Below are 27,848 nucleotides of genomic sequence, written 5' to 3' on the forward strand. Positions count from 1 at the left end.
CCCGAAACAGTGAAGTAAGTTGTTTTTCTCGTGATTCTGAGCTATCTTGGCAGATATTATGAGCAGGTCGACAAGAAATACCATACTACCTAACCTGCCAGGGAGCTGAGAAGTGAGGAGAGTGCCGGATTATGCTTCCACCTTGCATTTTCCCCACATAAGTAGACAAAAATTGAGTAAAATCTCATTTAGAGTGAAAGATGCACTCCCATTCAAAGGCTGAACTGAGCAGGAGAGAGATGAATGGAGGATGAAGCAGAATGCAGATACAATTTGGCTCCACATAGTATGAATAATATATAAGCTCCATTTGCAAGTGGGAACCTTTGCAGAAGAAGGGTTTGCATAACTATTATTAACCATTCGAGCGTTTATCTTCGTATGTGCCGCCTCAGCTCTAACTCGAGGTCCTAGACTCCAATCCCTATCTGTATTTATCCACTGCCTTCTGCCTTTACTGATCATATATGCAATATATGTCACAAATTGAACATGGCTTGTTGTTTCAGCAGATGAATGCTTGTTTTTTGCTCATCTGTTTTTGCGTAATTTTAGTCACAAGTTTATGTTGTAGCTGGTAAAGAAATCCAGTAGTGGACTGTGGATTGGTCAGACAGAATACAGCATTTTTAGATATAAAAATAGCAGACATAAAAATATGGAAAGGACTCCAGACACTAGTCCTGTCTGGTGGAAAACTGTTATCTGCAAACACCATCCACATCTTCAAACACAGACCTGTAAAATGCAAACAGTAGCATCATTGTGTCAATACCTTTGGCCTAGTCATACACAAGATCTGCTAAAACGTGGTTTTTAGAGATTTGAATCTTCAAAGCGAGAGCATTTCCCTCTTGGTGGGAAGCATGGCTGACTCACAGCTGTGTGCATTAGCACTTCAGCAGACCTTACTTAAAATTCTCCTTCTTTTGCTACTGTTTGAGTTGGGGTGCTGCAGATTTGCCATTTCTTAAACTCTACCTGCGTTAGTGGCCAGCTCAAAAAGCCTGGTGTACAGGTACTATTTCAAGCTGCTGTATTCTGGCTATCAGATACAAAATAGGCTTTTAAAATATTTTAAATGTTTTGTAACCTAAACTTCCATGGTTTAATATCTTAAATGTGACCAGCAACATCTGAGATACAGTTCCTGGCAGCAGGCAGTAAAATTACTGCTTGCCCATACTGCTGTCTGGTTTACTCCTGGAATAGGAGTCTACCGTGTTAGACCAAGTTACCCACTCTAATTCAAGACCTATAAATCTTCACCAATAAAAAAATGGTTAAAAATATAGTGGCTTCTTTTAAGAGAGAAAGAGAAAAAGAAAAAAAGAAACCCTGTTCTTTCATTGCATGGATAGCATTCTCAAAAGTGCTACAGCAATCTGGTTTTAATCTTAGTTATGATCCTAAGTAGATGCCTTCTTGACTCTGGCATCATCATGGCTGTAAAATAAGAAGCAGGCTCACTGGCACTCACATACGCATGTCCTGGATTTGCTCTGCCTCCCGCTTGTGGAAAGCTGGCAAAAGCAGCAAATGCTGTGCCTTGACATTATTTTCCTCTGGTTTATTGTATTTAGCTGGGACAAGCGTACTGCAAAGCTGCCGGTTGTCCACTTGATGGTATCAAGTAACTGAGCATGGGAGGGTATGGCTGCTTTAATGCTCTCGACTCGGGCAGACGTGACCGGAGATTTTTATAACAGGTAAAACATCTGTGTTCTGTTCTTCGCCTACACAAACAACTCCTGTGCTAGATTTAATCAGACTGTGCATAATTTAGCTTGCTGCTCGGATTCCACAGTCCAGTCCAGTCTATTCCGGACCAACCTTGCCGTGAAGTGGATAAATAATGCCTCCATCAGGAAAATCACCATGGTTTTGCTGCAAGCAGAGGACACTGCTAATTTGCATTTTCAAAGGCTCTCTGTTATCTGTTTCTAGGTGAAAGCACATTAGGAAAAAAGCTATGGGAAATAATTTGTTCTCAAATTCTGCCATTATCAAGTAATTTCTAAGCATTTTAACAAACTTTTAGCTGACACCTTTCCCAGAACCAAGCTTCAGCAAAAAGAAAAATGTAACTTTAAACTGGAGCAACGAGGACACTGGTCCTTTCTCCTCTTGCTCTTCTTCATTATGTTTCCTTTTGTCTGAGGATATGTTTGAGCAGACCCATGTACACATGAGCATGAGACTCGTCTCTTTTCAGAGGTGACACCAGGCAGGGCTAGCATTTCTTTCAACTGTGTAGAAGTATAGCTATGCATTGTGAAAAAGAGCATGAAAACAATTTATTGGATATTTTAGGGCTCTGCTTTCCTGGTTTGGGCTTTGATTCTAGTTTGGCAGATTTTTCTATTTGTCCCAGACAGATACAAGAAAGATTTCCTACCATACCTCTTCAGAATAAGAAACATCTAACATGGGATTTGCTATTCAGTAGGAAAATGGCTTTGCACTGTGTCCCACAGAAACATGGTAATCTGGCTCATTTGGCAATCTTTATGATGGCAAGTATGTGCAAATCTAATGTAGCAAAGGACTTTCTGTCTCAGGCTATTAAATTTCTGATGCAGAATATGTCTTGTCCAAAACAAAAGGATGGCATGATGCTGGGACAGAAAGATGCTTGGGCAAAAAGATTGCATCATTTGGCTAAGCAAAACATTGAGACACATCACACTGACTATGGATATGTGGTTGTCTGTGCCCTCTGCCATGTGGGGCACTGAAGCAGCCAGAGGATGTCTGTATCTGCCCTAAAATAAGAAGAGCTGATCTCAGGAGAAGAAGTCACCCTGGCCCAGTTGAGCAGCACCCACTTGCACACCACAGGTGAGGCAGTGGCGCTGTAAGGCAGCAGCTCCCAGAGGCACTTCACTAACCCCCTGCAGAAAATAACAATCATATCCTCAGGGTTTGCAGGATTACTTTGCTGGATGTCACAACGAGTAGGGGTGAGTAATGGTGCTGGCTACTAACAACAGGGGGTAACGTGAGGTGCTGGAGCTGGCACCAATGGCTTCCAGCGCGTCGTGTGCTGCCAGCCACTCTGAGGCAGCCTGGGCACTGCTCATACCATACTCAGGGAGCCCATGCTGGGCACCAAATAAGAGCATGTTGGTATTACTTATTTTCTGCTTTCAGTTTATTAATTACAAATACTATTTCAACTTCTTATTGCCGACAGATAGTCTGTGAGCAAGTCCTTGTTTTAAAAAGTGCAGTTGTGATTATAAATCCTGACCGTAAGGCATATGCTGCTTGGTGGAATTTATTTGCAAACTGTCCGTTGCAACTCTTAACTGTTTATTGTGAAGAAACTGTCACCTAGGGCTATGTAATCATGGTTTCTTCTCTCTGACTAGAGTATACAAAACTTTTGTTTAGAAAGAAGAGACAAATTTTGAAGAATAAATGACTAGCTATGAACTTCTGGTACACTTTATTCAAAGTTTAAGTAATTAGACTAAAACCCACAAGGCTGTTTTGGATCCATGTCTTCATGGCTGTTGTGACTGCTTGAATACTTGGGAAACAATGGGTAATAAAACTGCACAAATATGATTCCATAAGGAAACTTGATCCATAGCATAAACCAATACTCTTGGTCTTGCCTGAGAAGTGCCATAGTTGGACAAATCTCTTTTTCATCCTATGTCTTGTAAGTAGTCAGTGGTCACATAAGTAAATGCCAAACAGGACGAGCTATGTGTTCTTTCAATATCTGGTCCTGCTCTGAGAAGTTTCTCTGGGTCAAAAAGTGTACCAATCACAGGAAACGCCACATGAAAGTGCTTTCTAGGAGATGCACTGCAGTAATACCAGAATGAGAACCAAACTACACCAGGTCAGTGCAGCACTTGGAAGGTAAGAGGCAGAGAGGAAAGGACCAGAAACCACCAAGCTTCCTGTCAGGCCACCCCTGCAAGTTTCTTGGATGTTGATGCTCCTTTTCTAGTCAACCAAACGAGGCACAGTGAAAAACCGTCTAGTGGGCATTGAACAGTGAAGAAGCAACTTGATAAATAAACAAGCAGAAAGAAAACTGGCAAAAATTAAGCCTTCATACAATGTTAGTGCAGGCTGCTCCTTTGGAAGTGAGCCCTCGCGTCGCCTGCCTGCGACGGTGAGTTATACACGTTTATCCTCCGCACTCTAAAAAAAGAACGGGACAACGGAGCACTCCCGTGCTTTATGCCCGCACCGTGGGCATGACAGCCCAGCCATAAACTGCCATAAATTTGCTGGGTGCCTCGGAGCTGCCTCGGCGCGGCTGCTGGGCGCCGGCAGGCAGGTGGAGCGGGAGCAACAAGTCCTCCGGCGGCGGCGGCTGCGGGGAGGGGAGGGGAGCGGGAGGCGGGGGCGCTTCCCGCTCCGTCCCTGAAAACCTCTCTGACAAGTGGCAAAGCGCTCGCAGAGGACGCTGCTCCTTGCGAAGGGCAGCTGGGAGCCGCGGGGTCTCGCCTCACCCCCCAGCCCCGCTGCCGGCTTGTGGCCCGCCGCCCCCGCCCCCTGCCGCCGCCCCCGCCGCCGGGCGGGTCGCGACCCGCTGCCGAGCGGTGGGAGCGGAGCGGAGCGCCGCCGCTTCGCCTTCGAAGTGTCTGAGCCGGCAGTAGGCTCTGCTTCCGCTTACCGCGTTTTTTTTTTCCTTCTTTCAAATCGTTATTTTGTCATTTTGTTATTTTTTTTCCTCTTGCTTCGTTGCTGTTGTTTTTATTATCGTTGTTTGTAAACTAATTGCCTCCATGGGGGGCGGAGGAAAGGAAATCAAAGCTGCCGCAGCTGAAGGGTGTGCGAGCACGCTGGTGAAGAGCCGAGGAGCCGCAGGACAGGATGGCAGCGGGAAGCCCGGCCTCGGGAAGCCCGGCTGCGGCGGGGACCGCTGCCCGCGGCGGGCCGGGCCGGTCGGCTCCGCGCTGGCCGCGCTCCTCTCGGCGCTTGCCGCGGCTTCCTGCGTTTACCTGGGGGTGCGGACCAGCGACCTCCAGGCTAGGGTCGCGGCCATCGAAAGCGCCCGAGGAGGCTTCGCCGCCGCCCCGCTCTCGCCGCTGCCCGGCTTTTCCTTGGAGCAGCTGAACGCGATGATGCAGGAGAAAGTGGAGCGACTTCTCGCCCAGGTGTGCGGGACGGGGGTGGCCGCTGCCGTGCGGTGTGCGTGTGGCGGGCACGGGGGATGCTTGGGGCAGGGGGCGGCCGAGGCCATGAGGGGGATGGCCGGGGCGAGTTACTCAGGTGGGAGGTGGAGCGGGAAGCGGGGAAAGTAAGCCCGCATCCCCGGGCGGCGGCGGGGCCGGGGTGCCTCGGGCTGCTGGAGCGGGCGGGATGGGGATGGAGGGGGACTCCTGCGTACGCCGCCCCTGAGGCGCTTTCCTCATCTGTGACTTGCCGCCGTCCCTGCGCTTCTCGACCGGCGTGTCGAGGAGGCAGAAAGAGCGGGGTCACTTGGGGCGGCGGCGGGAGAGACCTCGAGATGTCGGGCTCGGCTTTGTTGATGCGGGGGTGCTGGTGAGGTCACTGAGGCACCTCAGGCCGAGTCCGAGCAAAGGAGCCACCGCTGGTTGCGCAGCGCCTGGCATTACCGCACATTCCAGTTGGCGGCCGCGGTCGGAATCGCTGCCTGTGGCGAGCGAGCTCACCAAGTGCCTTCTTGTTGCTTCTCTCGCCCCCAGAAATCCTACGAGCATTTCGCAAAAATACGAGTAGCGAGAGAACTGCCTCCAGAGTGCAACTGCCCACCAGGTAACAGACACAGCTTGGAAATCGCGTGTGGGAGGCTTTTAACTCTAGGGTGTTTGGTATCCATGTTTTTGAAACGCACCTAAGTCAGGGGATGCCTCTTCAGTCGACAGCTGTTCCTTGGGTGGAAAAGGTGTAAAGCCCAGAACGATTTGTTTTTGCTGTGGCCCTAGGTTGGAATTAATGCTAATAAAAAACAGCCATTGGGCTGGATGTTGGCAAACAAGAACACTTTCGAAGCAGTTGATGATCTACTGTAGCAGATGAAATGTATTCTGCCTAATGGAGTTGTACTGAATCAAGGTACTGTGTGCTCAACTTGGGAAGTAGAGCAAAAGTCTCTAGCAAAAATATTCATCAATTTATAAGGTGGATTGAAGTAGGTGGAGGGTCTGTTGCAAGTTAGCAGTAATATATACACAAGCTTTTTTCAGCCTTGTTTTTCTGTAGTCTTGGTGGAATGCAGTTTCCCTAGGAAGGAGTTGCAGGTTGACTTTGGAAATGGGCCCTTCTAATACTGCACAATTGTTCATACATTCATGCTGCAGTATTTCTGTGGTCTTTGTGCTCCTTTTTGATAGTCTGTTAACTGCCAGTGTTGTTTTAGCTTTAGAAACTTCTAACGTATATCCAAGTTCATTTAGCATCTTTGAAGTTGAGAAAATAATGCCAGTGTTTCACAGGGTTCCAGCATCCTCTGTGATGAGGCACAGTAGATGCAGAGGATGCTTTGCATATCCTCTCACTCTGTATAATAAACAATCTCCTTTACAGGTGGAATATCGACTGTCAACAGGACTTAAGCTGATTATGCTTGCCAGCAGGATGTGTGATAGTACTCATATATAAGGAAGGAGCTCTCCTAGTTCAGGATTCAGTTCCTGCCAAACTTATCAGTCTGAAGGGACTACCAAATCTCAGTGTTAAAGTGGCCTACAGTGGTTGGTATGCTTTTTGTGATGACACAGCTGAGAACAGAGTACTTACTTGTTGGTATAGGAGTTGCCACAGCTATCATGGGAAGGACAATATGTATGACTAGGACCATTTTAAAAGAGTGCATAGAAATTACTCAACTCCCAGTTAGTTTTGGTAAGGAACATTGGTTTCCTGCTGTAATATGTATATATTTTTTTTTTTCCTTTAAGGCTAACATCAGCAAACTGATCTTATTTTTTTTTCTGTTGCTTAACTTCAGTGAATTACAAGATGCAAGTTTGTGCACAGAAATGAGTTGCTCATCTTGTTTGCAGTGAGGCATTCTGTGAGCCTGAAATGATGTTTGATACTAAGCTCTTTTTTCTTCTTCCTTTTTAAAATCCATCTGTTATGATATTTTGACTTAGTGTTTTCCTGCTAAAGGTCATATCTACTTTTTCATGGTTGGTGTTACATGCTGCTTTACTTCTTCACTACCACTAGAGCTCTACATTATACCAATTTTTATCTGACCTTTTTTCTTAAGTATCTGTTATCAAATAGATAATGAGCAACAGAATATTTCTCACATCCATTGTAAAAATCCTTGCTGCATGGAAGTCAGAGCGATTTGGGTTACATATTCGAGGGAGCAAGATTTGTAAGATCAGGAGAACTTAGATGAAGCATTACAAAGTAAAAAACAGTAAGTTGCAGAGAGGTGGTATTAGAAATGTGATATGGAGCTTTTCACCTCTTAGTAGCTGTTTCAATTTGGAAGCAAGTTTTGTAGTGACTGAAAGATGTTGCCATGTGGTAGCCTCATTTTGCAGTTGATGCTCTCAGGCTTGTTGCCAGTGGACAGGTGTCTACCTCAAAATGGCATCATCTTGGGAGCCTTGTCTGAGAGAGCAGGGGCTGAGTGGCACCACCACCTGAGGACAGCGCCTTCCTAACTGCAGGCATTAGGCAGAGCAGGAGGGGATATAGCAAATAAATTGCTTTTTCATTTGGTTCCCTCCGTTAGAATTCCTTTTTGACTGTGCAGGAATGGCTTTTGTTTTAATCCTTAATGCTGGTATTACAAATGGTTATGTTCAAAAAGGTATTTGGTTTAATAGGAAAAGTATCATGGTACATCAGTGTTTTTTTTGTTGTCTGCTATTTGCGAAGCCAAAGAGTACATTGCCTCTTTCCCACATAATTCCCTTTTGCTTCTCTATTGTGCTCAACTTCTTAATTTCTTTCCTGTTTCTGTAATAATAAAATACGTGTCAGAAATTACTTTGGGAGGCCTTTATGGTACAGAGGTGAATTTTGAAATATCTCTGTGCTGTGAAAAAAGGTCACTACTGAATGGCCACCAGGACAGTTTCCATCATCCTTCTCTTTAAAGAGGAATAAATGTTATTTAAAAGTGGGTTACATTGTTCTCTACAAAAAGAGGAGAAGGAAGTTGAATCAGCAGACAGGAGGGTGAGAATGTGGCCTCTGGTTCAGGATTAAAGTTATGCAAGTGGCATAGATATAATTATCTTGAGATTTTCATCCCCTTTTGCCTCTCTATGGTAGGAACCTGCACGTTCAAAGAGAAGTGGGTTTGAATGGCTCGGATACCTTTGGAAGCCAGATTCACAAGCTCACACCTTGCAGAGCAGCCTACATGTAGCTCCTTTTAATTCAACAGTAGCCTTGCATTTTATCTAGAGTGAAGAGTGATCGCATATCTCTTTAAAAACTTTATTTTCACTAAATGTGATTTTTCTTATTCTTATGTTCTATTTTCTAATGAAAGAAATGTGTTGTGAGGTGATATTATAGTTTTGGTTTTAACTGTGCAACTAAAACCAAATACCAAAGATTTTGTAAATATTTTAAAAACTACAATAGGAGACATTCTTTCTCTTCTTAAAGCAGAGTAATAAAGTTTGAAAAATAAATTTTTCCTGACATTCCTCTTAAATTACCTCAGCTCTAATAAGAGTGCCAGTGTAAATCTTGTACTTTTAGCTGGTGCTGTAGTCACTGCTGGTAGTTGGCCTTTTGCACATAGGACTAGGAGGCAAATTGAATGGCTAAAATAAGAAATGGCATAAGAAATTAATTTTCATTTTTCCAGGTGTATTTTTTTATTTTAAGTTGATGTTTTTCTACTTAAAAAGATGAAGAGAAAGGGTTGGTGTGTAGGTACTTATTTTATACTTCTAAATCTTCCCCTAAGTGGCTGTGGGAGCATAATCGGCTCTTATGAGAACAGTCCACCATCATGCTAGGTACTTCTTACTAAGTGCCAAGAATTACACTGTTTAGGAAAGTGTAACTCATATAGAAAGCACAGGGATACTCCTCATTCAATAGAAGTTAAATAATTTTTTTTTGTAGATTCTTTCAGGTTTTCCTCACCCCGAAATCATTTACATGTGAATGTACCTGTAGACTTCAATGAAAATGGACATAAGCTTACATGTTTTAGTGATCTAATCCTTTATATATTTTAAGAGTCAAGTTCTGACACTTCCAGTTCTGTGCCATGGTGTCTTATTGTGTAAGTGGTCCTCAGAGCCTGCTCCTGGAGTCAGATAGTGTTGACAGGAGTAGGAGTCAAATCTAGTAATACAAGAAGTTCAAGCTTTCTCAGCAGGAAGGCTGGCAGGTGATTATGTACAGTTCTATGTCTCCCTTTTGACCAGGGACCAGTTTTAGGAAGCAATTACTTTTTTATTTTTTTTTCCCCTTCTTCTCTTTTTAGGAAGACCTTAAAGGAGCACATTTCTTGAATTCGGTATTGACAAAGCATAAGTTGCATAAGAGATGTCTTTTAACTGTATAGCTATACTACACACTGTGTATGAATGTTCACTCGAACTTGCAGGTGAAGTTATGGGGCCCATAGGGTTTGAGATTTGTTTTGAAATTTTTTTCCTCCCCCGAACATTAGCTGAACTTCAGTGTTGGGTACCTGTCGAAGTTGACTGTAAATTTGATTTTGATTTTCTTCACTACAGCAAATAATGTTTCTTTGTTTGTTCCTGCTCTTGTACGTTTCCCATCAGGAAATGTACATTTTACTTCCTGTTGTGACTTCAGGTCTTCACAGGCTCTTTCCCTTTCTGCAACTTCAAACCCTTTCCAGGCACAGACACTCTGATCATTTGTTCTTAGCCTGCTATTTTGTAGTGTTTTTGTAATCATGTCATCTTGATTCTCTGTTCCGTCCTAGAGAGCTTTATGGTTTTGCAGTTGAAGTACCTCCAATTTCACTATGCAATTTGCTGCTGTCAGGTTTGTTTCGGTGTAGTTGTATGCGTATAAACCTGTTCATTCAGGATCAAATGCCATAAGCCAAGATATTTTTTTTTTTTTTTAGGGAATACAGAATACCAACTGGTCTTTTTCTTGGTTGGTTACAGTAGTTCTAGTGTAAAAGCTGTGATTTCACAGCTACAGCTGCAGTTCTTCAGTGAGATGATGAACCTGCTATATGTATATTGATAGCAGCATGGATGGCAAAAATTAGTGTATTTACTTAGAATCCCAGTGCTATTTTTGTTGTCTTAAGCATCTAATGTTTGTTTTGGTGTGCAATGCAAGTACAATTTAGGTGTTCATTCTTATTTCTACAAGGACTGTTCCCTGGAGCATCTCAATTAGTGAGGCTGAAAGAATGGAGGAGAAGGCAATTTTCAGGATTAAAAGAATCATGAAATAGGTATCAGCAGGGTATTGCTCTTTTAATTTTTTTTTTTTATTATGCTTACAGTGAAGTGTTCCTGGAAGGACTGAAGAGGTAAAGAAAGAAAAGAGGAGCTGACTTACATGTTTACCAGTAGCAAGACCTAAGAGAAAATGCAGATAGATATATTAAGTATCTCAAGTGATTTTTTTTTTTTTTTTCATGTTACTGAAAATTTCAGAGTGTGCTATCTGAACCTAGCTCCCAGCACTACTTGTTTCTGCCATTTCTGTATCATCTATTTGCTGAATGCAGTGCTCAGCTCTAATTTTGTAATTTTTCTGACAGGTCTCCGAGTCCCCCTTTCATACCTTCAGTGGTTTGATATTTTTCATTTCAGTTTCTAGATCAAGATTTTTATTGATGTGCAGCAGCGTGTGACCTTCTGGGTAGTCTGTCTTCTTTGGATGACTGCTTAAAGATACTGTTTCCTCCCCACAAAATAGCTAAATATATATTTTATTGACTAAGGGGTGACCTTTTAATTCTCTTCCCTCTGGGAAAGGAAGTAGGGTGTGCAGCATGATGAAGGAAACATAATGTGGCTCAAAAGAGAACTGATTGACAGTGGACTGCACCAGATTTCTCTCTTTTGTAATATTATTGATCTCAGCAGTGCTGCAACAAAGTTTGATTTGACTGCCAAAGTGCTATTAACAAAAGGTTTTTCTATTACTTGACTTGAATAAATTTATACTTGTGCAGTTACATTAAATAAGGTATTAGAAGGAAGGATTATCTGCACTAACTGCTCTTACAATATATGAGGATGATTTTATATAAGTTCTTATGTATGTTCTTCTTTTACTTCCCTGTGTGTGACACTGGTCCATCTCAAACAGCTGAAGTGTCCAAGCACTTTAAGTACTGTGAGTGTTGCAGTGGGAGAAGTGGCTGTTAAGCCCAGTTCTGGAATAATGCTTGTAGTGTCTGTGATTGGGTTTTGGTTTTTATTTTTCTTGTTGTCTTTCTTAATTTATGCATCCCTTTCCTTAAAGAGTCTCTTAAGCTTACATAACTGAGTTCTGTTCAGTTACACTTAAATACCCTGTCCCTTTCCTGAAAGGTTAGTGGGTTCTTGGAAATGTACTGCCTGAACAGCACTGATAAATCTGCATTACAGCACTCATCTTCTTTCTCACTCTCTTCTAAATTTACTGAATGCAGCTCACCTGCCTATTTTGTCTATACTTAGCACAGTAAAAAAAACCCAGCTAAATATGACTGACAGAAGCTGTTTCTGTAGGGCCTTTTAGGTTACCAGATAGAACCATAAAACTAGTATGTTCAAGTTACCAACCCTGTGAAATCATCCATCACACTTCAATGCACACAGACCTTGAGTCATGTTGCTAACTACAGTCTCTTCAGGGATGGCTGGTCAACACAGAGCAGCTTTCCCCTTCATCATTTCAGTCGATATCCTAAGTCAGCCACAATAAAAGGAAATCTGTCTGCTTACTTAAAACTACAAATAAGCAATAAGAAGGCATAGAATAACACAGGCTTAGAGAAACATTTTTCACTCAATTCAACTAAAGCTGCAGCTTGCACTTAGAAGATACAAACACACCAGTGAACATGATGCTGAGGGCTGGTTATTTGGCAACTTGTGGACTCTCTATTTTTACTGGTTAGACTTACAGTAGAACAGGGCCTGCTTAAATTCATCTGCTTGGGACTTTTAATGAGATTAAGTTAAGTAGAACCAGCTGTTTGTGAGAGCGTAATCAAAATAAATGTCAGGACAAATTTTCAGAACAGAGTGTCCAACTTGAAAATGCAAGTTTTTTATATACCTTTCATGTAAATACTGGGGTTTTTTGCCCCTGTGGACTTGAGCAACTTAGAAATGCTGGTCAGGTCGATACTCCAGGAGATCATCTGATGCATGCTACTGGCCTCTGAAAGAAATGCATCTAGGCCATCATTGTTAAGTGTTTCCTTCCAGATAGTTCACAACTCAAGTGTGTAGTCATTCGTGGCTCAACAAGTTGTTTGATCTGCTTTAATTTTGTGATTAAGTGCTGCAGCCTCATGTAAATAGTCTCCTTAGCTAAAAATAAGTGCTGGTCTATGAATAGGTGAACATATAGTGCAAGAAATTGTTAATGCATGGGCATGCCTAAGCTAAAATAATCTGCTATTGAAATATGTTCATCGATTACCTAGTTTTTAGCAGGAAGACTACAATTTCCTTATTTGTGAAGCAAACGACTTGTTCCATCTGTTGTATTGATGAAGAAAACCTGATCATTGTGCTCTCTTTAAAACAGCTATCAAAATATGTTAGAAGACAGTCTTGTCTGTGATGTACACTATAAAACTTATTTTGTCTGCTCCTCAACTGTTTGTGTTTTTTTTTTTTTTCTTTTCCCCCACGGGGTTGGAGTTGTACTAAAATTGTTTCTTGTTTATATGTGCAGATGTATGTTTATAGTAGGAGGCATTTACATGTAGTTGTGAGTTTTGCATGCATGTTTATATGTAACTGTTTCTTCTTGTGCTGGGAATGTTTTGAAACAGGTGATGATGATGCCTTTTAAACTTTTTGAAGAATTATGAAGTTACTACACAGTTGTCTAAATTTTTTTCGTAGATAGAAATATGTGTTCTTATAATTACCAATGATAGGCAGACAGCCATTTGTGAGGCAAACAAACAATAAATGCAATGAACAAAGAGCGTAATAGCAGAGGTGATAAAACTGGGATATTACTTTTTATTGTAGAATCTTCTGAAACTTAGTATAATTATTTCAGTGACTTCTGCTTAGACATGCTCAACCAAGAAGCAATGCAGGTTTTAAGCAATAATTTTACCTGCACTGTCTTTAAAATTGGTCAGGCAGTTGACAAATATGAAAGAAAGTACAGATTTTATTTCATAAGGTCATAGATGAAGGTCTGTTAAAATCAGTGCCTTTTGTTCAGTTTAGGTTAGACATTAGAATTATTTTACTTTGGTTATGCATTAATATAATCTTGTAATTAATATGCTGGGCAAGTATATTAGAAGACTGTTTGAATGATTTGTGGTATTTTAGGTGCTTAGTGATTAAAATTCGGGGTTTTGGGAATATGACTTGCAAATTCTTTTTCATGGATGATTACCTTTGCTGATGTATTTGGGTTGGGATTACAGAGGAGAGTGGATCACAGATTAACAGATTCTTGTGGAGGCTGTAAAGAAGATAATATATGGAATAATGATGGACTCTTAATGAGCTCCTCTAAGTAGCTTCCCCTCCCTTTCTGTTGCTTTTCTACAAGCTCAGCTGAGGAAGTATTGAGGAGAAGGGTGTCAAATGATCTTTCTCTTTGAACCTTGGTCCTCTTTTTAATGCATTACACAGGACTGTATACCAGTGTATATATTTAGCAGTATGATGGTTTTGGTAGTTTGTCACACTCTGCTCTATCTTGGACATGCAGCGAGCTGCCTGCCAAGTCACGGTGCCACAGTGTACAACACAGCTCACCTTAGCAAGGAAAACCTGCATAGAGCCAGGTGGCTGATCCACTGCCTTCTGCTGACTGCAGTGACAGGCTTGTGCCAGGTACAGCTTCAGTCTCTAGATACCTGTGATATGCTTTCTCGGATCAGCAAAGATTTGTGAGAGTGTTTTTCTAATCTCCTTTTCTTTGTTTTTTTGTTTGTTTTTTTTCTTAAAACAGAAGTTCATGAACTTGGCACTTGCTACCCTTTTAAATAGTTTTAGTACTCTTAGGAGTAAGGGGCTGTAAAGTAAAAGCTATAAATATAATGGAAGAAGGACTGTAGAAAATAAGACTTAAAACTGTAGTTTTAAGACCTTTGCTCTTCTACCATTTGCAGTGTATGCTATCTGAAGACCACCCCCCACATTTATCTTCCACCCATTTGAGTATTTTTAGTATTCCTTCTCTGAATATAAAAACACAGAAAAAATCATATCACAAGTATATGCTAAAGATTTAGGTTGTGAATTAGGTTTCTTCGATAAGCATAGTCTTAGCACACTGTGTTTAAGATTATTCTGGAGAACTGCTATTTAAAAGGTCTTTATAAAATGTGGTTTGGGGAGCAGTGGGGCCTGTGTTTGAATAACACAGAAGAAATTTTGAAAACAGGAACTTGTATTGAAAATTGGAGACCAAAATATCTTATGAGAGGTGTGGCTGCCATTGCAGCGGTGACAGATTTGTGTATCTGAAAGCAGAACAGCATCCTGTAACTTGAAGGACACTAACTGAACTCTAAAAAGATATTTATGGTTAAGGTCATAGCTGGCTGCAAAGGTCTTGCTTGTGCTGATATAGGACTAGTTTTGTTGCTAGGAAATGATGTGGGGTTTCTTATGTATCAGTGCTTCTGCTGGATGATGGTGGGATCCTCACAGAGGACTGCAGTGCTGAAAGTTGAAGTGTATACTTCTTAGGCTGAGGAGGTATTTCCTTCAGCTGGAACCCCTAATAATCACTTAAGAATATGAGAACCAGCTGCTTGAAGGCACTTCTCTTCCTCCCCACCCTGTGCCCTTAGTCTCTGAGTAAGCTCCTGTTCTGATTCCCTTGATCTTAGAGGAAGCCTTGATAACCTGAGCATAGGGGTATGGCCACAGGGGATTAAAAGGATAAACTCCATAGCCTGTGTATTAATATTTTCTTCTCCAGTCACAGAGCTTACATCCAGATGATCCCCAGTGGCATTGCTGTGACAAATACTGTTCAGTGTTGGCTGGAGAATCTGTGTACTGTCAACTCTTCTGGTGCTTTTTATCAAATGCTCCTTCAGTGTTTTCAGCACCACTGCTGTTCTACTGGTTACTGCCAGTTGAAGGGAGACATGTTGAGAGCTATCACTTCAGCTTGACATAGAGGTGGTTAATGTACTATTATTTCATACCCTGCACTCTTTAGACAGGATATCATTCTCAGTAAAAATACTTTCCTGGCTCCTGATTTGGTCATTATACCAGGAAATGTGGTCTGTGCACACGAACTCAAGTGTAGACTAAAGTGGTGTCATTGTTGAGGTGGTCCTTACGGCAGTGGTGAGCTAGAGCTCAGCTTTTATTTGTTCTCTGTCCTGGTAGATGCTTGGTAGTTGTTTGTGTCAGCTATTATGCAGCTCAGGAAATAGCTTTAATTGGCACTTAAAAATGCAGTGTTATCACAGAAATGGATCATGATGTGTGCTGTAGCTATCTATGTGTGATTATGAAGACATCTCTGTTCAGTGAGGATCTTCTTGAATATGTTTCCCAAGTGGTTTCTGGGAGTAGGCACACTGAATACTGATGAATCAGAGTGACTGAAAAATGCAGTGGTATGGCATCAGTTTCAAATGAACCAGTGCTTAGTAATTGTCAATACTTAAGAGTTGGTGTCTTTTTAATGATGATAGCCATGTTTGTAGAAAGCTTGAAAGGTTTCTCTGTGTGAAGGTGTTTTTCCAATGCACTCTAAGTAAGTGCGCTATATTTCTTTAATGTAGGGAGACTAATCTTAAGAGAGATTAGTATTAAAGTCTGACAGTTGTGGATTTCACTTTAGGACAGCTTTGCATAATTCCTTAGTTCGAATTCCATGCTGAGCCATGTCCTAATGTGTGGTAGAAAGACTTTTTTTTTTTTTTTTTTAATGACATTCAATTAAGAGGCTGAACATAAGCCATGACAGTGGCCAATTAAAAAGAAGTGTGAGCCTTGAAAACTGAACCACCAACAATAACAGAGAAATAGAGCAAGACTGAAATACTCAGTTTTTCTTATCTCTTAAAATTGCTTTGATGTGACAAGGTGGTATTTTGATGTATTTCAAACAATCACAGTCCACTTTAGCATAATAAGAAGAAATTAATCTGTTTTCAATGTGTAGTATAACAACTGGAACACTCTGGAAAAAAGCTCTCTCACTGTGAGTTTCAAGGAATGCACCTTAGAGGAAATATTGTGCTTATTGAATTAGAGCAGGGAAAACTAAGTAGCTGTTCTGTATTGTCTATGTATTCCAGAGCAGGACTGGATGTTAGGTGGGATAGAAGTCTTCATATTTGAAAGTTCTTGCATCTGTAAAATATGACGGATGTAAATACATTAACATAAGTGTGAAAATGACAAAGTATTCATAATTTTGAGTAAAGTTACTGTCTAGAGGAGCAAAAGTTTGTCTCCAATACATTCTTTGCCTCTTCTTTTTAATTTTTGGAATCTCTGCTCCATTTTGATCTGTATGACAGGATGTAATCAGCTGGAGTCATCAAGTGATCATAGTTGTAAAAACAAACTTGTGACTATAGAAACCTTCTGGGAACTTTCTTAGAGCATGTTTTTATTTTAAAACAACCTATCCCTGCAGATTCTATTTAATTGAACAGGCAGGCAATGTCAGCTCAAATCACCTATAGATAGAAGTAGCCGTTTGTGCTATCACAATTTTTGATATCTGAACAGTATTTTACTTTTATCTGAAAGTCGGTGAAAAGAGGCTTTTAACTAAAACTCTGACAATAATCAGACCTGATATGGGCATGTACATTACTTCAGGGACATTAACAGTACCAAGATTTTAACTGAAATCAGTAGTTACTCTGGAATCTGAGAGCAAAGTGTGGTCTAAGTGTTGTTTCTTTTTTTTTTTCCTTGTTTTTTTTTTCCCTTTGACTCTTTGAGAATGCCTATTTATGTATGCAGCCATTACCATCTTCAGCTTTAATATGTGGTTCTTTTCCATGATACAAACACTATTTTTTATTCATTTGCTGTTCAGTTTATTGTTTAGTCTTTTCAGTCTCTGAGCAAGAACATTATGTCTGTATCTATTTCTAGGAATACTGAACTAGTTTTGTAATACTGTAAGAATTCTGGCTGTACTTGGGGACAATCTGAATAGTAAAAAATATTAAACTTATCTTCATGGAGAAATTACATATTGCATCTTAATTCATAGTTCACAGACCAAGGAGTGTTGTTCTGAGGAGTGTTTGTTGCCTAAAGTGGCTAGCTAAAACCACTAAGAATTGTACAAAAGTATTCAGAACTTCAGTTCTGAGGGATAGAAAAGAAAGACCTCTGTATAGTACTGGACCTTCATTTTAGTTTCCTTACCAACATGACTGAAGTCTGCATATGCATGTGTGCTTCTACTCAGATAGGTTTTCATACTTGGATGAGAGGCGATTCTCTCTGTTCAAGGCAGTCTCTTTTTAGAACTCAGTGAACTAGATCTCCCATTCTCCATTTTGCTGATGCTATGCTTGAAAAGTTATTAATTGCTTAACACAAATGTTCCCTTTTTTAAAGCTAACAATCTAAGTGACTGCAGCAGCGCCTTGTAAAGCTTACCCTTGAGACCTTTGACTGTTCTGTCAGTGTCCTCTGGAGACTCAGGTAGTCTGATGTCCTTCTGTTGAGGTGCCCCAAGCTACACACAGTCCCTGAGGTGAGGCCACAGCAGTGCAGTGTTGAGTGAGGCAGTTGTCTTCTCCAGCTGCTGGTGATGCTGTGCCTGATGCACCCCGGGTTATTGTTGGCCCTTTTGACTGCCAGGCCTCACTGTTGACTCATATTCTAATTGCCATCAACTCAGTCTCTCTGATCTCTTTCTTCAAGGGTGCTCTCCAGCCTCTCCCACAGTTTGCATGTATCCCTAGAATGGTGAACATTTCTGTAGTCCTGTGTTGACTGTCCGTAGACTTTCCTTCTGGAAAAAGATCTGTGCTCAGCCAGGCTGTTAAAGTTATCTTCAGAGTGCTCCAATAGCATGGTAGCATGGAGAATACCTCAGTATGTGCTGTTAAAGAAACACCCATACTTGGAAGAAAATCCAATTGGCAAAGACTGAGGTAAGCAAGGAGGAATATACCATGGTAGTAAGGTACCTGGTTTGTTTATAGAGATAATGAAGAATTAAGGACTGATACAGTCCTAAGAGAAAAAATAGTGAAAATAAAAAACTTTTGATGTTTTTCCATACAGCTTTTCTCTGCAGCAGCTGGGAGAGGTTCACTTAGGGTGCATTTTGGTGTTCTAGAGGTTATCTCAGTGCTTTCTGCTCACTCAGTCTGAGCAGTGGATGACAGCAGGATATGTTGAAGTATAATCTGCTGAAAGGGCTCCTCAAAACTTAGCAAATGCAAGTCTTCTCAAGAAGGAATAAAAAGGGACATATCTGTGGGGTGTCATGTCTGAAGCACATCTAAGATAAGATGTCCTGATTTAGTGGCTTAAGGGACAGATCACCTGGGGACTTAACTAGTGGCACAAGGTGGGTAAGTGTCCCTTATTTATGAGGTGTCTCCTGGATGGTGCATATAGTCGAGTAGTCATGGCATACCCTCAGCCTCTGAAAGTGGTGAGCAGGGTGAGTGCATAATCTGGATGCTGTCCTGACAGAGGATACTAACGTGCTGCATGGTGCTAACAAGGGATTTACAGGAAGATGAAGGCTAGTGGGAACTGGCAGTAGGGTATTCTATCAGCAAGGCAGATTGTGACTTCAGTTCTGCATCACTCTCTTCTGGTCAGGCAGCAGGACTACACAGGCAGAGTCATGAAAATAGTGCATGTGCTGGCTTCCTCTGTGGTGAAAGCAGTGTTCCTTGAAACCCATAGGAACTACCACACTGTGTTACGTCTGTTGAAACTCGTTAGATTGTCAAGACAAATGGTCTGTAGTAGAAGTTTATTTTGAGGTCCTAAAGGCACACAGATGGACTTGAATAATTTCAAAAGCTGTTATCACCCCTCCTTGCTTGATCATTGCAGTGAGTGCTTTCTCTCATTTTCTGCTTTGTGTAGAGCAGGAGGGACAGCAACTAGGGCCTGAGATCTGATGCCTCCTATGGATTGCTCTTTTGCTGGAAGCAAAATTATTTATACTCCAAGTTTTTTCTCTCTCAGACATGTAGTTTGTGTTTGTTTTAGTAACTTGGTGACCACATATTGATATGAGTAATTTTCCTAAAAACGCTGCAAAATACAGCTAACTACTGATGTACTGACCAGCAGCAGGCAGTTCATGTTAATTTGCATTCATTAAATATGCTTCATCTTTTGTGTGTCTTGTAAAATGTGGAACTTGACAGAAAAAGGGGGCATGGGTATGATACTATTATGTTTCTATTAATCATGCTTTGAGATGAACTGTAATTGTTTAACTTGGGCAGTTACCAGTAATGGCACTTGGATAGGGACTAATGCAGCCAAAATTTTTCTGACCATTTCAGAAAGTTCCTGCAGATTCTAAAGTTCACTGTCTTTTAAGTGAAGACAGCTATCCCCTCAAATAAGCATCTCCAGCAACATGGTTTAAGGGCCACTGAAGGCAGTCAAAAAGAGAGATTGCTTGGGTACCTGAAACAGATGGCACAGAAGGATGCTCACACCTCTGTATTGCACTCTGTTCAAACACACTAATCTTTTTGTTAGTCTGTGGTTTGTCAGCTCAGTCTAAGCCCTGTGAAAGTGCTGAGTAAAAGTGGCTCAAGCATAACTTTGGTGACATGGAGCCATCTGTTTGGAGTCTGCAAGGAGTCAGTAGTGACCTGTGAGGAGAGGTTCATGGAGCCCCTTTTAAGAATGATGAATTTCCAAAATATTTCCAGCCTTAGCTGTATTGGTCTCCCTTTTTCCCAAAGTGTACTACAAAACAGTCTCAATTTCGGATATGGAAAGATTAGGCCAAATTAAAATTTAGTTACATGCCAAGTTTCATTTTCTTTTTATCTTGTGTCAGGGGAGCTGTAACAAATAACTGCTACCAACTGTAAAGAACCAGATATTCCACCCAGCAAAGCTACATGTGCTGTAGCAAAGCTACACCTGTTGAGGTTGTGCATATTGTACCTTTGCACCAGCAGCACTTGTGTCCACACCGAGTGAGGTTGCAGGGCTGCTTCATGATGGGAGCATACACTTTCCATAGGCACATCCAGGGGGCATTTACTTGTTGCTACTTTACTTTCTGCTGCTTTGTAGAGAGAATGATTGCTTTTTTTGGGGTGTGAAATAGGGTCCTTAATAACAGTTACACGAAGAAGGACACTGTATGCCTTCTGTATAACTGGCCCCCATTTTCTTTCTCAAGTGCAAACAGAACCAGTAGTTCCAAATCCCAGATGTTTGTGTTTTGGTAAAATACATTTTTTTAAAATTGTGCTGTCAAATGATTGAACAATAAAATGACATTTTTTGTCCTCAGTGAAAGTTAATTACATGCTCTTTGATTATCAAAGAAGGGACATAAATTAATTGTCCTAAACATGCTGCAAAATACAACTAGTGATGGACTGACCAGCAGCAGGCAGCTGATATTTATTTGCATTCATTATATATTTTACCTTTCAATTACCTTTTGGTTGTGTAAAAAATACAATCTTATGACACTGGTCTTTCTAGAGTCTAAAAATGCTCCTTGGTTTAACTGCGGGCAGGAAGAACTGATTGCTTATTCTACTGTCAGTTAAGAGCAGTTTCAAAACAATGAGCTGGAAGTCAGTAGTATTTTATGCCAACATGACATACAAGGTAATATGAATTTTTTTTTCTTTCACACAAGTGGAACATCTGTTATTGGGGTCAAAGACAGTATTTTTTACAAATCACACATTAATATCACATCTATTTGCCCATTCAATATGTGCAAAGTAAATACAAATCTTACTGGTTTGCTTGGTTTTCAGTAGCCGAACACATTTAATGCAATTAATTATTAAAAAATTTTCCCAAGGGATGAAGTATAGGAACACAGTGTAATTAAAAGTGTTTATAGATAAAATCTCTTTATAGCCTGTACTCATATTTAGCGTGTTTTTCAGTGATTATTATTAAAAAAAACTTGTGATTTGGGTATATGATGGTGTATTATAGATAAACCATTTGTTTTTCTTTAAAAAATACCACTGAATAGACTTACCACTGGAAATTTTTTTAAACAGAAGAATAACAAGGAAAATTCTTATACCTTTGGAAGCTACAGAATTCATAAAAAGTTTGGAATTTGAAAAATCTTAGAACTTTACTTGCCAAGAAAGGTGAATGAAAACCACAGAAAATTTATCTGTGAGCAAATACCTCTTTTGACATGAAACTGTAAGAAAAGTTTAAACAAACAAGAATCAAGAAAGCCTCCATTTTTACTAGAAAGCTTTTCATTAAAAATTTAAAAACAGGAGGTTTGCTATAGGCAGAAAAGTGTCCCCCAGTGCTGTACAGCATTCCTAGATGCTTGTGGTCTTACAGGATATCAAGGGAATGGAGGCATAGAGTGCTCAGAGTTTTATTAGTTTTTTCTTCTAGCCTTTCTCCAGGAGTTATTGACCTTCTTAGCCAAATGTGTCCTCTTAAGTCCCTTACAGCTAACTTTGTAAACTTTTATCTTATTTCCATTATTATGGAGTCATAAGTGATTTTTCTCTGGAAACTTGATCTCTTACCACGTGATTTGGTAGAAATAGTTTAATTTTACTTGAATGAGAACTCGATAAAGTTTCAGTAATTCATATAGTGAAGTATTTTACAGGGTTCTTGGAATATACTGCAGTATTTGAAAAATACAGGCCTTTATTTATTGGAGTATTTTGCTTTTTGCTGTTGGGCTGATGATTCCAGTGTTAAGGCATTGTGGATTTAATGGTTGTTGATGCAGTACTACCTATAGAGAAATACTTAATTTTCACAGGTTACAAATCTGCTTTGCACAGTGTACAAGTTCTGGGTTGTTACCGGGCTGGATTTACGGTACATTGCACTTACTCTAAACTCCTTATACTACTACTGCATTTAACAACTAGAAATAGTTCTGAGCCTTGTTCTTCCTGATACACTTGTGGTGCTACATGTTCTATGGCACTACTTGTTCAACTGACCTTAATTTTGAATTAGAAAATGTATTTGTTTAAGCCAGTGCAGTGACGATACATGGGGGAAAAAAAGCAGCTTTGAGAAAGTGGATTCTTTCTCTTCCATACATGTGTTTTGCTTTCAAGTGAGAGAAGGTTTTTTTCCTTCTCTATTTGGCAGCGCTGCAACTCATGCTAACAAGTGGAAAACAAAGCTGTGTTCAATGTAGCTCCCTTCTCCCTGCCTCCCACCAGGAATCACTTTCAGTAATAACACTTCTGAGGTAGTTCTTCTGATGAACCAGGAGGCAGAACAAGCCATTTGCACTTTTGCTGTTTATTTGGTTTCTAGGGGCATTCTTATTTGCATATAGAGATGGCTGTTGAGATGTAAGGTTATGTAGGGAGGAAAGAAAGCCTTGGTTAATAAAATGGGACATTTCTAAGTTGCTTTCTAGTTTTCCATTAAAATAATGATTGGGCTGCAATTCCTAGGATGAAGGTGCAAGTTCCCCAAAGAGATGTATATTGCTGATGGCTGGCTGTGTTAACACAGTAGGTGTTACATATATATGAGGTGTTAGGTGCTTAGCTACTTATTTGCCTGTGCAGCCGTACAAATATACTGGCACATTCCTGTCCATGCATATATATGCTTATAGCCCATTTTTTTTTCATTTTGGGCTCAAGAATTTAGATTAGCACTTTAATCTCCAGTTGTCACGTGCAAATTTCTGCTGCCAAGATAATCTCTGCTGTTCTGAGAAATGACAGTATGCGTGTATATTAAAACAGGCTATCTGTGTGAAATGGTTCTTTCTCACTGTAATAGATAATTTACAGAATTTTGTCCCATTCTGGGAAGCCTTTAACTGCAAACACGGCACCAGTGAGGAGAGTCCAAGCACAGCTACTACAGCCATCAGAAGAAAGCCTGTGGATAGAAAGGGACTTACTGGAGTGGTTTAGATTAGAATGGATACAAGTGTACAAGTGAGGGGAGGAGTAGGGTTTCAGAGAATTAAAAAGGAACTTGGGGGGAAAAGAAAAAAGAAAAACTAAGTGGTGAGATTTTTTTTCTTGTTCCTTCTGCTGAAGGAAGTTCCACTCGAAGCACTGGAACTGATTTTATTTGTTGGATATAGGATTTCTATCACAAGGTATCTTCAAGAGCAGACTTATAAATATATGTCAGGTGTAGTATCAATAACTTTTGCCCTTTATGGTAAAAGTCTAGTTGATCTTTGGATATTACTTCCAGTGTTGCTTCTCAGTTGTTCAGATCTGAAACACCCTCTAAGTTAAATATGGTTTCATTGTTTCTGGTAGATAATATTGCTTTATTGGTTCTTTTTCATAGATAGTGCTTTTTAGAACCCCAGGATTTATTCACTACCATCTTTACAGTTAAATTCAGTTTAAAAGATAAGTTGTGTGTAGATGTAGATGATTTCAGAAATGTGTATTTCTCTCCCTCCTCCACATTCAGAAAGGAAAAAGAAAGCTCAAAAGCTGGGGCCAAGTACTGCTGGTCTGTGAGAGAATGGCAACACTCATTTCCAGTTCTCTCTTGTCACATAGAATGGTAATATTGAAACATTTCAGTCAGATGATTTTATTTCAAGAAATTCATGGCTTTTAAAGTTGAGGGGTAATGTTCTAAATTGCCAAGATAAAAAATAAACTCTGCTGCTAACTCAGTTTGGGGGAGAGGGAAGTACTTTTAGGGCATAAATTTCTTTTAGTAATGTTAAAATTAAAGTTTTATAGACTTACTTGTTAGTGTTGCATTTCTTTCTATTTGGCCTGTATGTGGCATTTTATGGGTAAGAATTTTTACTTTGGTATCAGTGGGGCTGTGTGTTTCTTCATTGATATTTTGACATGCAAGTCAAGGAAGTATGGCTCTAGTAAGTACTTAGTTGGTAGACTGTCAAGTTGGAAAAGCAAACATGCTACAGGAGATATGACAGCAAGTTAATTTTGATAGTGTTTTCTTCTACTGTGCTATTGCTGACTCAATATGCTATAGTGGTGTTTAGAGCAATTCCATAAAATTGTTTTTTTTTTTTCTTTGTGAGGTGTATATTCAAATCATCATCAGTGGTACAGCAGATGTAGTTCTGCTTCTAAAATAACCTGTAAAATATAGTAATAAGAATTAGGATAGACTATACCTCTCTGAGCCCTCACTACTTCTGAAAACATTAGGAAATGTGTTAGGGGAGCACTTGGGCAAGCCTTCCTTTTTACATATATATAGAACCTTGAATGGGTCTGCTTCCTGTATTCCTTTAGTCCTCGTTGCACACAAACCTTTACCTGTTTCCTTCTTCACAAATTATTTTACTTCAGTGTGAAGTTTCCTGCAAGATTTAACAGGCTCCGAGTCGGATGTGTTTTTCCTCATTTCTCCCCATGTCTTCCTTACACCTTTAAAAAGTTGGCATGGCTAGCTAACTGCCGGAGTGGTGGATGAATGCTCCTTAGGTTCAGAAAAACCGAGGGCCTCACAGCAAGGGGAGCCTCTATTTAGTTTGAGTCATAGTTTGATCAAGCTTGGTGCTTTCAGTGCTTTTTAAGAAAAAAAAGCTTGCAGTCAAAAACATGGTACTGTTGGCATCGTTTGTGTATATATGAGGTGGCAGCAGTGATTAAACAAACATGACTTTAAAGCGAGGCTGGATTCTAAAAACTGACTTGTAAATTAACGCCTTCACTGACAGTTTGATCCGTATGTGTACGAAGACATGAAGTATAATAGACAGAAGAGACAAAAATACCATTCTTCCTACTCCTGTCAGCACTAAACTGGCTACTATTTCTCCCTAAGCATCATCAGAGTTGCATGAGTTACAAGGCTAATGATTCTTACCCGTACTAACCCTCATAAGCTCATGTAGCAGAGGGCTCTGCTAATTAAAGGACTGATATGTTTGGACTTACACAAGCTGTATGACAACAGTGTCCATGGAAATGAGAATGATCTTATCTGGTGTTCTTGCGTTTCTTTTGAAGCAGGTTATAGACTTTATTTTTGTTTTTTTACTACGTAATAACATCTGTACATTTACTGTTGTATCTTTTTGCCAGTAGCCCATCTTCAGAAAGACAGAGTGGATACAAATTTATGTATGTACAAATGAGAAACATGTAATGGAAAACATCACTGTTGGCTGTATACATACAGTACATTTTCCACAAAACACACTTGCGACCTCCAATAATTTTATTTTTGGAGTGAGTTTCAGGTAGGGGTGATGTCTTTTGTGGTGAGTGCTTACAGTTTAGCATCTAAACTAGTATTCAAAATAATGCTTTAAAAAACTTTCACCTGAAATAAGCAATCTAGAGGTGGTTGCTGACTGCTAAAACTTGCTATTTGTCAATCAGCCAGCATATAGGAGAAATTGTACTTACTGCTGCAAACTCTAGGGATCAGGGTATCCACTATGTGCATATGTGAAATGAAGCGTCAAGACCAGTGTCTTAGCAATTGTTATGTTTCATACCTGGGAAATATATTTAGGGATTTAATTAAAAATCTGCAATTTTAAAGCTAGATGCCAGTTTGTAGACTGGCCTTTGTATTTTGAGAGAATGGCAAGAATGATAGCAATTCTTGCTCAAGTTTGATTCTTTGCTGTTGCTAATGATTATGCCATTGTTATTTACGCCTGTAAATGAAGGTTTTAAAGATGAAAAGAGATGAAGCTTCAGAGGCAGCTTCTAGGACTCCATCCTCAGAGGAGTAAATCCGAGATTGGGGGTGGGTCCTTAACAGTACCCTGCTGTTCCTCTCACGGGTTTTTCTCTCAATTGGTTTGATTTTCAAAGGAGACAATTGTATATATTACACTAATTAATATATTTTAACAAGAGGAACAGTATTCCCACTAGTTCCTCTAAATTAAAGCCCTTCATGGTAACCTTGGACAAAAGAAATGCTGTAAATGTTTTTATTACAAGTGATTTTGTACAGATTTTATGGGATTCTCTTTACCTCCCTTTCTCTTGAAAGTGAGATTAACATTTCTGCAAGAGAAGGCTTCCGTTTGGCCTCGTTAAGTTTGCTTTTTGCCCTTGGTAGCCCTGTGGTGATGGGAAACTTGTCTGCTGGGGGATTTGTTAGTGTGAAGGGGAAAAGAGGAAATGCCTTTGTGATCTAGATTCATTCAAACGGGAGGGTGGCTGTTTCTATGAAAGTGCAAAGGTGCATAAAAATTGCTTGAATGTGTCAGTTAGGGGGCTGATTTTTGTAACCAGTGGATGGTAGCCTACCTTAAGATTTAAGCAATTTAACTTCTTAAACAAATTCTATAAAGGCATATCTTAGAACAGCACTTGCCTTTTTTTTATATGGTGTTAGAAATGTGTGTCTAAAGTAAGAAAATTATTAATTATTTTGTAGCAATTTTGAAAAGGTAAGTAATGATTTTTATTCAATTGCTTTGAGAGGGTTTTGTTACTGTCTGGAGTTTTTGTGTGGTGGTTTTGGTGGTTTTTTTTGGTTTTTGTTTTCATATAAAGAGTCAAATGTTGATGTTATTTAATGAATTCTAAAGGATTCAGGAGTTGTTTATCACTTAAAAGTGAAACAGTTTCTCGCATCTTAGCTGTGCACTGCAAAGGAAACTTTCATATGTCATCAGTAACTTTTTGGGTATAGGAGATCTTGGTGGGTGTCTCTTAACCATGTCCTAATCCCAGTAACGATAATTGGCAACAAGCTACTGCTGAGAGGAATTTTGAAAGAACAGTCCTTACTTCTTGGAAAGGTAGGTATCTTAGAAGAGAGATGGTGTATTTCCAAACACAGTACTGAATTCTGTTACCACTGCAAATTCAATTGAGGTTACTAGGCAGTTCTTAAGGTGCTATTTCCTATGTAGGAGAGACTACAATAGTGATTAACAAGTGATAGATCAGTATAGTCTAATGTATAGTGTATTTATTCCTTTTAGTAGTATCACAGTGCTTAGGAACTCTGCTAAAGACTGAGATTTTGGTGCCCCAAGTATTGTACAAAGGAAGTGGGAAGGTGGGTGAAGGGAGAGGCAGTCTCTGTTCCTGACAGTTTACAATCAGTGTGAAGAGAAAAAGTTACATTCAGTACAAGTTCATAGGGACTTCAAGAAAGAGAATGTGGAAGTTTTGCTGATCTTTGAAAATGTCCTACAAAATGACAAGGGCAGGATGGAGGAAGCTTTTTTAAGAGGTACTGTTTTGAAAACTGGAAATAGTAAAAGCAACCAGACGCAGCTGTTTGCTATTTTGGCATCAAGACTGATGTTTTGGAGATGAGATTATTTGGAATGTAGAAGAACTTGGTTGATAAGCATTGATCCATTAGAGAAAGGAGTGCCAAGGGAGAGATGGAGAGACAGGACACTTATGGATAGAATTTCATTCAGGTCCTCACATCTGCCTTGAGTCCAAGATGATGTCAAACCTAGGCTCCTGAGTGATCAAGACACTGCTTTGGGATTTGTATTTTTGAAGTTTGGGGCTTTTTCTCATTTTTGGGGGGACAAATATAGCTGAGCTTTACTGTGGAGCTGCAGTACACTTACTCATTAAATTTGAGCCATAGACCTCTCAGAGTGGGTAGAATAAGAGGATTTGAGAA

At 40.1% G+C, this 27,848-nt stretch overlaps 1 protein-coding gene across 1 annotated transcript in view; it reads left to right on the top strand.

The window, feature by feature from the left end:
- Positions 1-4,321: 4,321 nt before the first annotated feature.
- The window catches only part of COL25A1 (collagen type XXV alpha 1 chain), a 295,085-nt gene continuing 271,558 nt past the window's right edge, over positions 4,322-27,848 (top strand). Inside the window, exons 1-2 of the mRNA XM_062493773.1 lie at positions 4,322-5,126; positions 5,679-5,748. Coding sequence (XP_062349757.1) covers positions 4,755-5,126; positions 5,679-5,748 — 442 coding nt within the window. The 5' untranslated portion in view covers positions 4,322-4,754. The remainder of the gene's footprint in view (positions 5,127-5,678; positions 5,749-27,848) is intronic.

This window comes from Cinclus cinclus, chromosome 5 (genome assembly GCF_963662255.1).
Source record: "Cinclus cinclus chromosome 5, bCinCin1.1, whole genome shotgun sequence".
Classification (NCBI taxonomy): domain Eukaryota; kingdom Metazoa; phylum Chordata; class Aves; order Passeriformes; family Cinclidae; genus Cinclus; species Cinclus cinclus.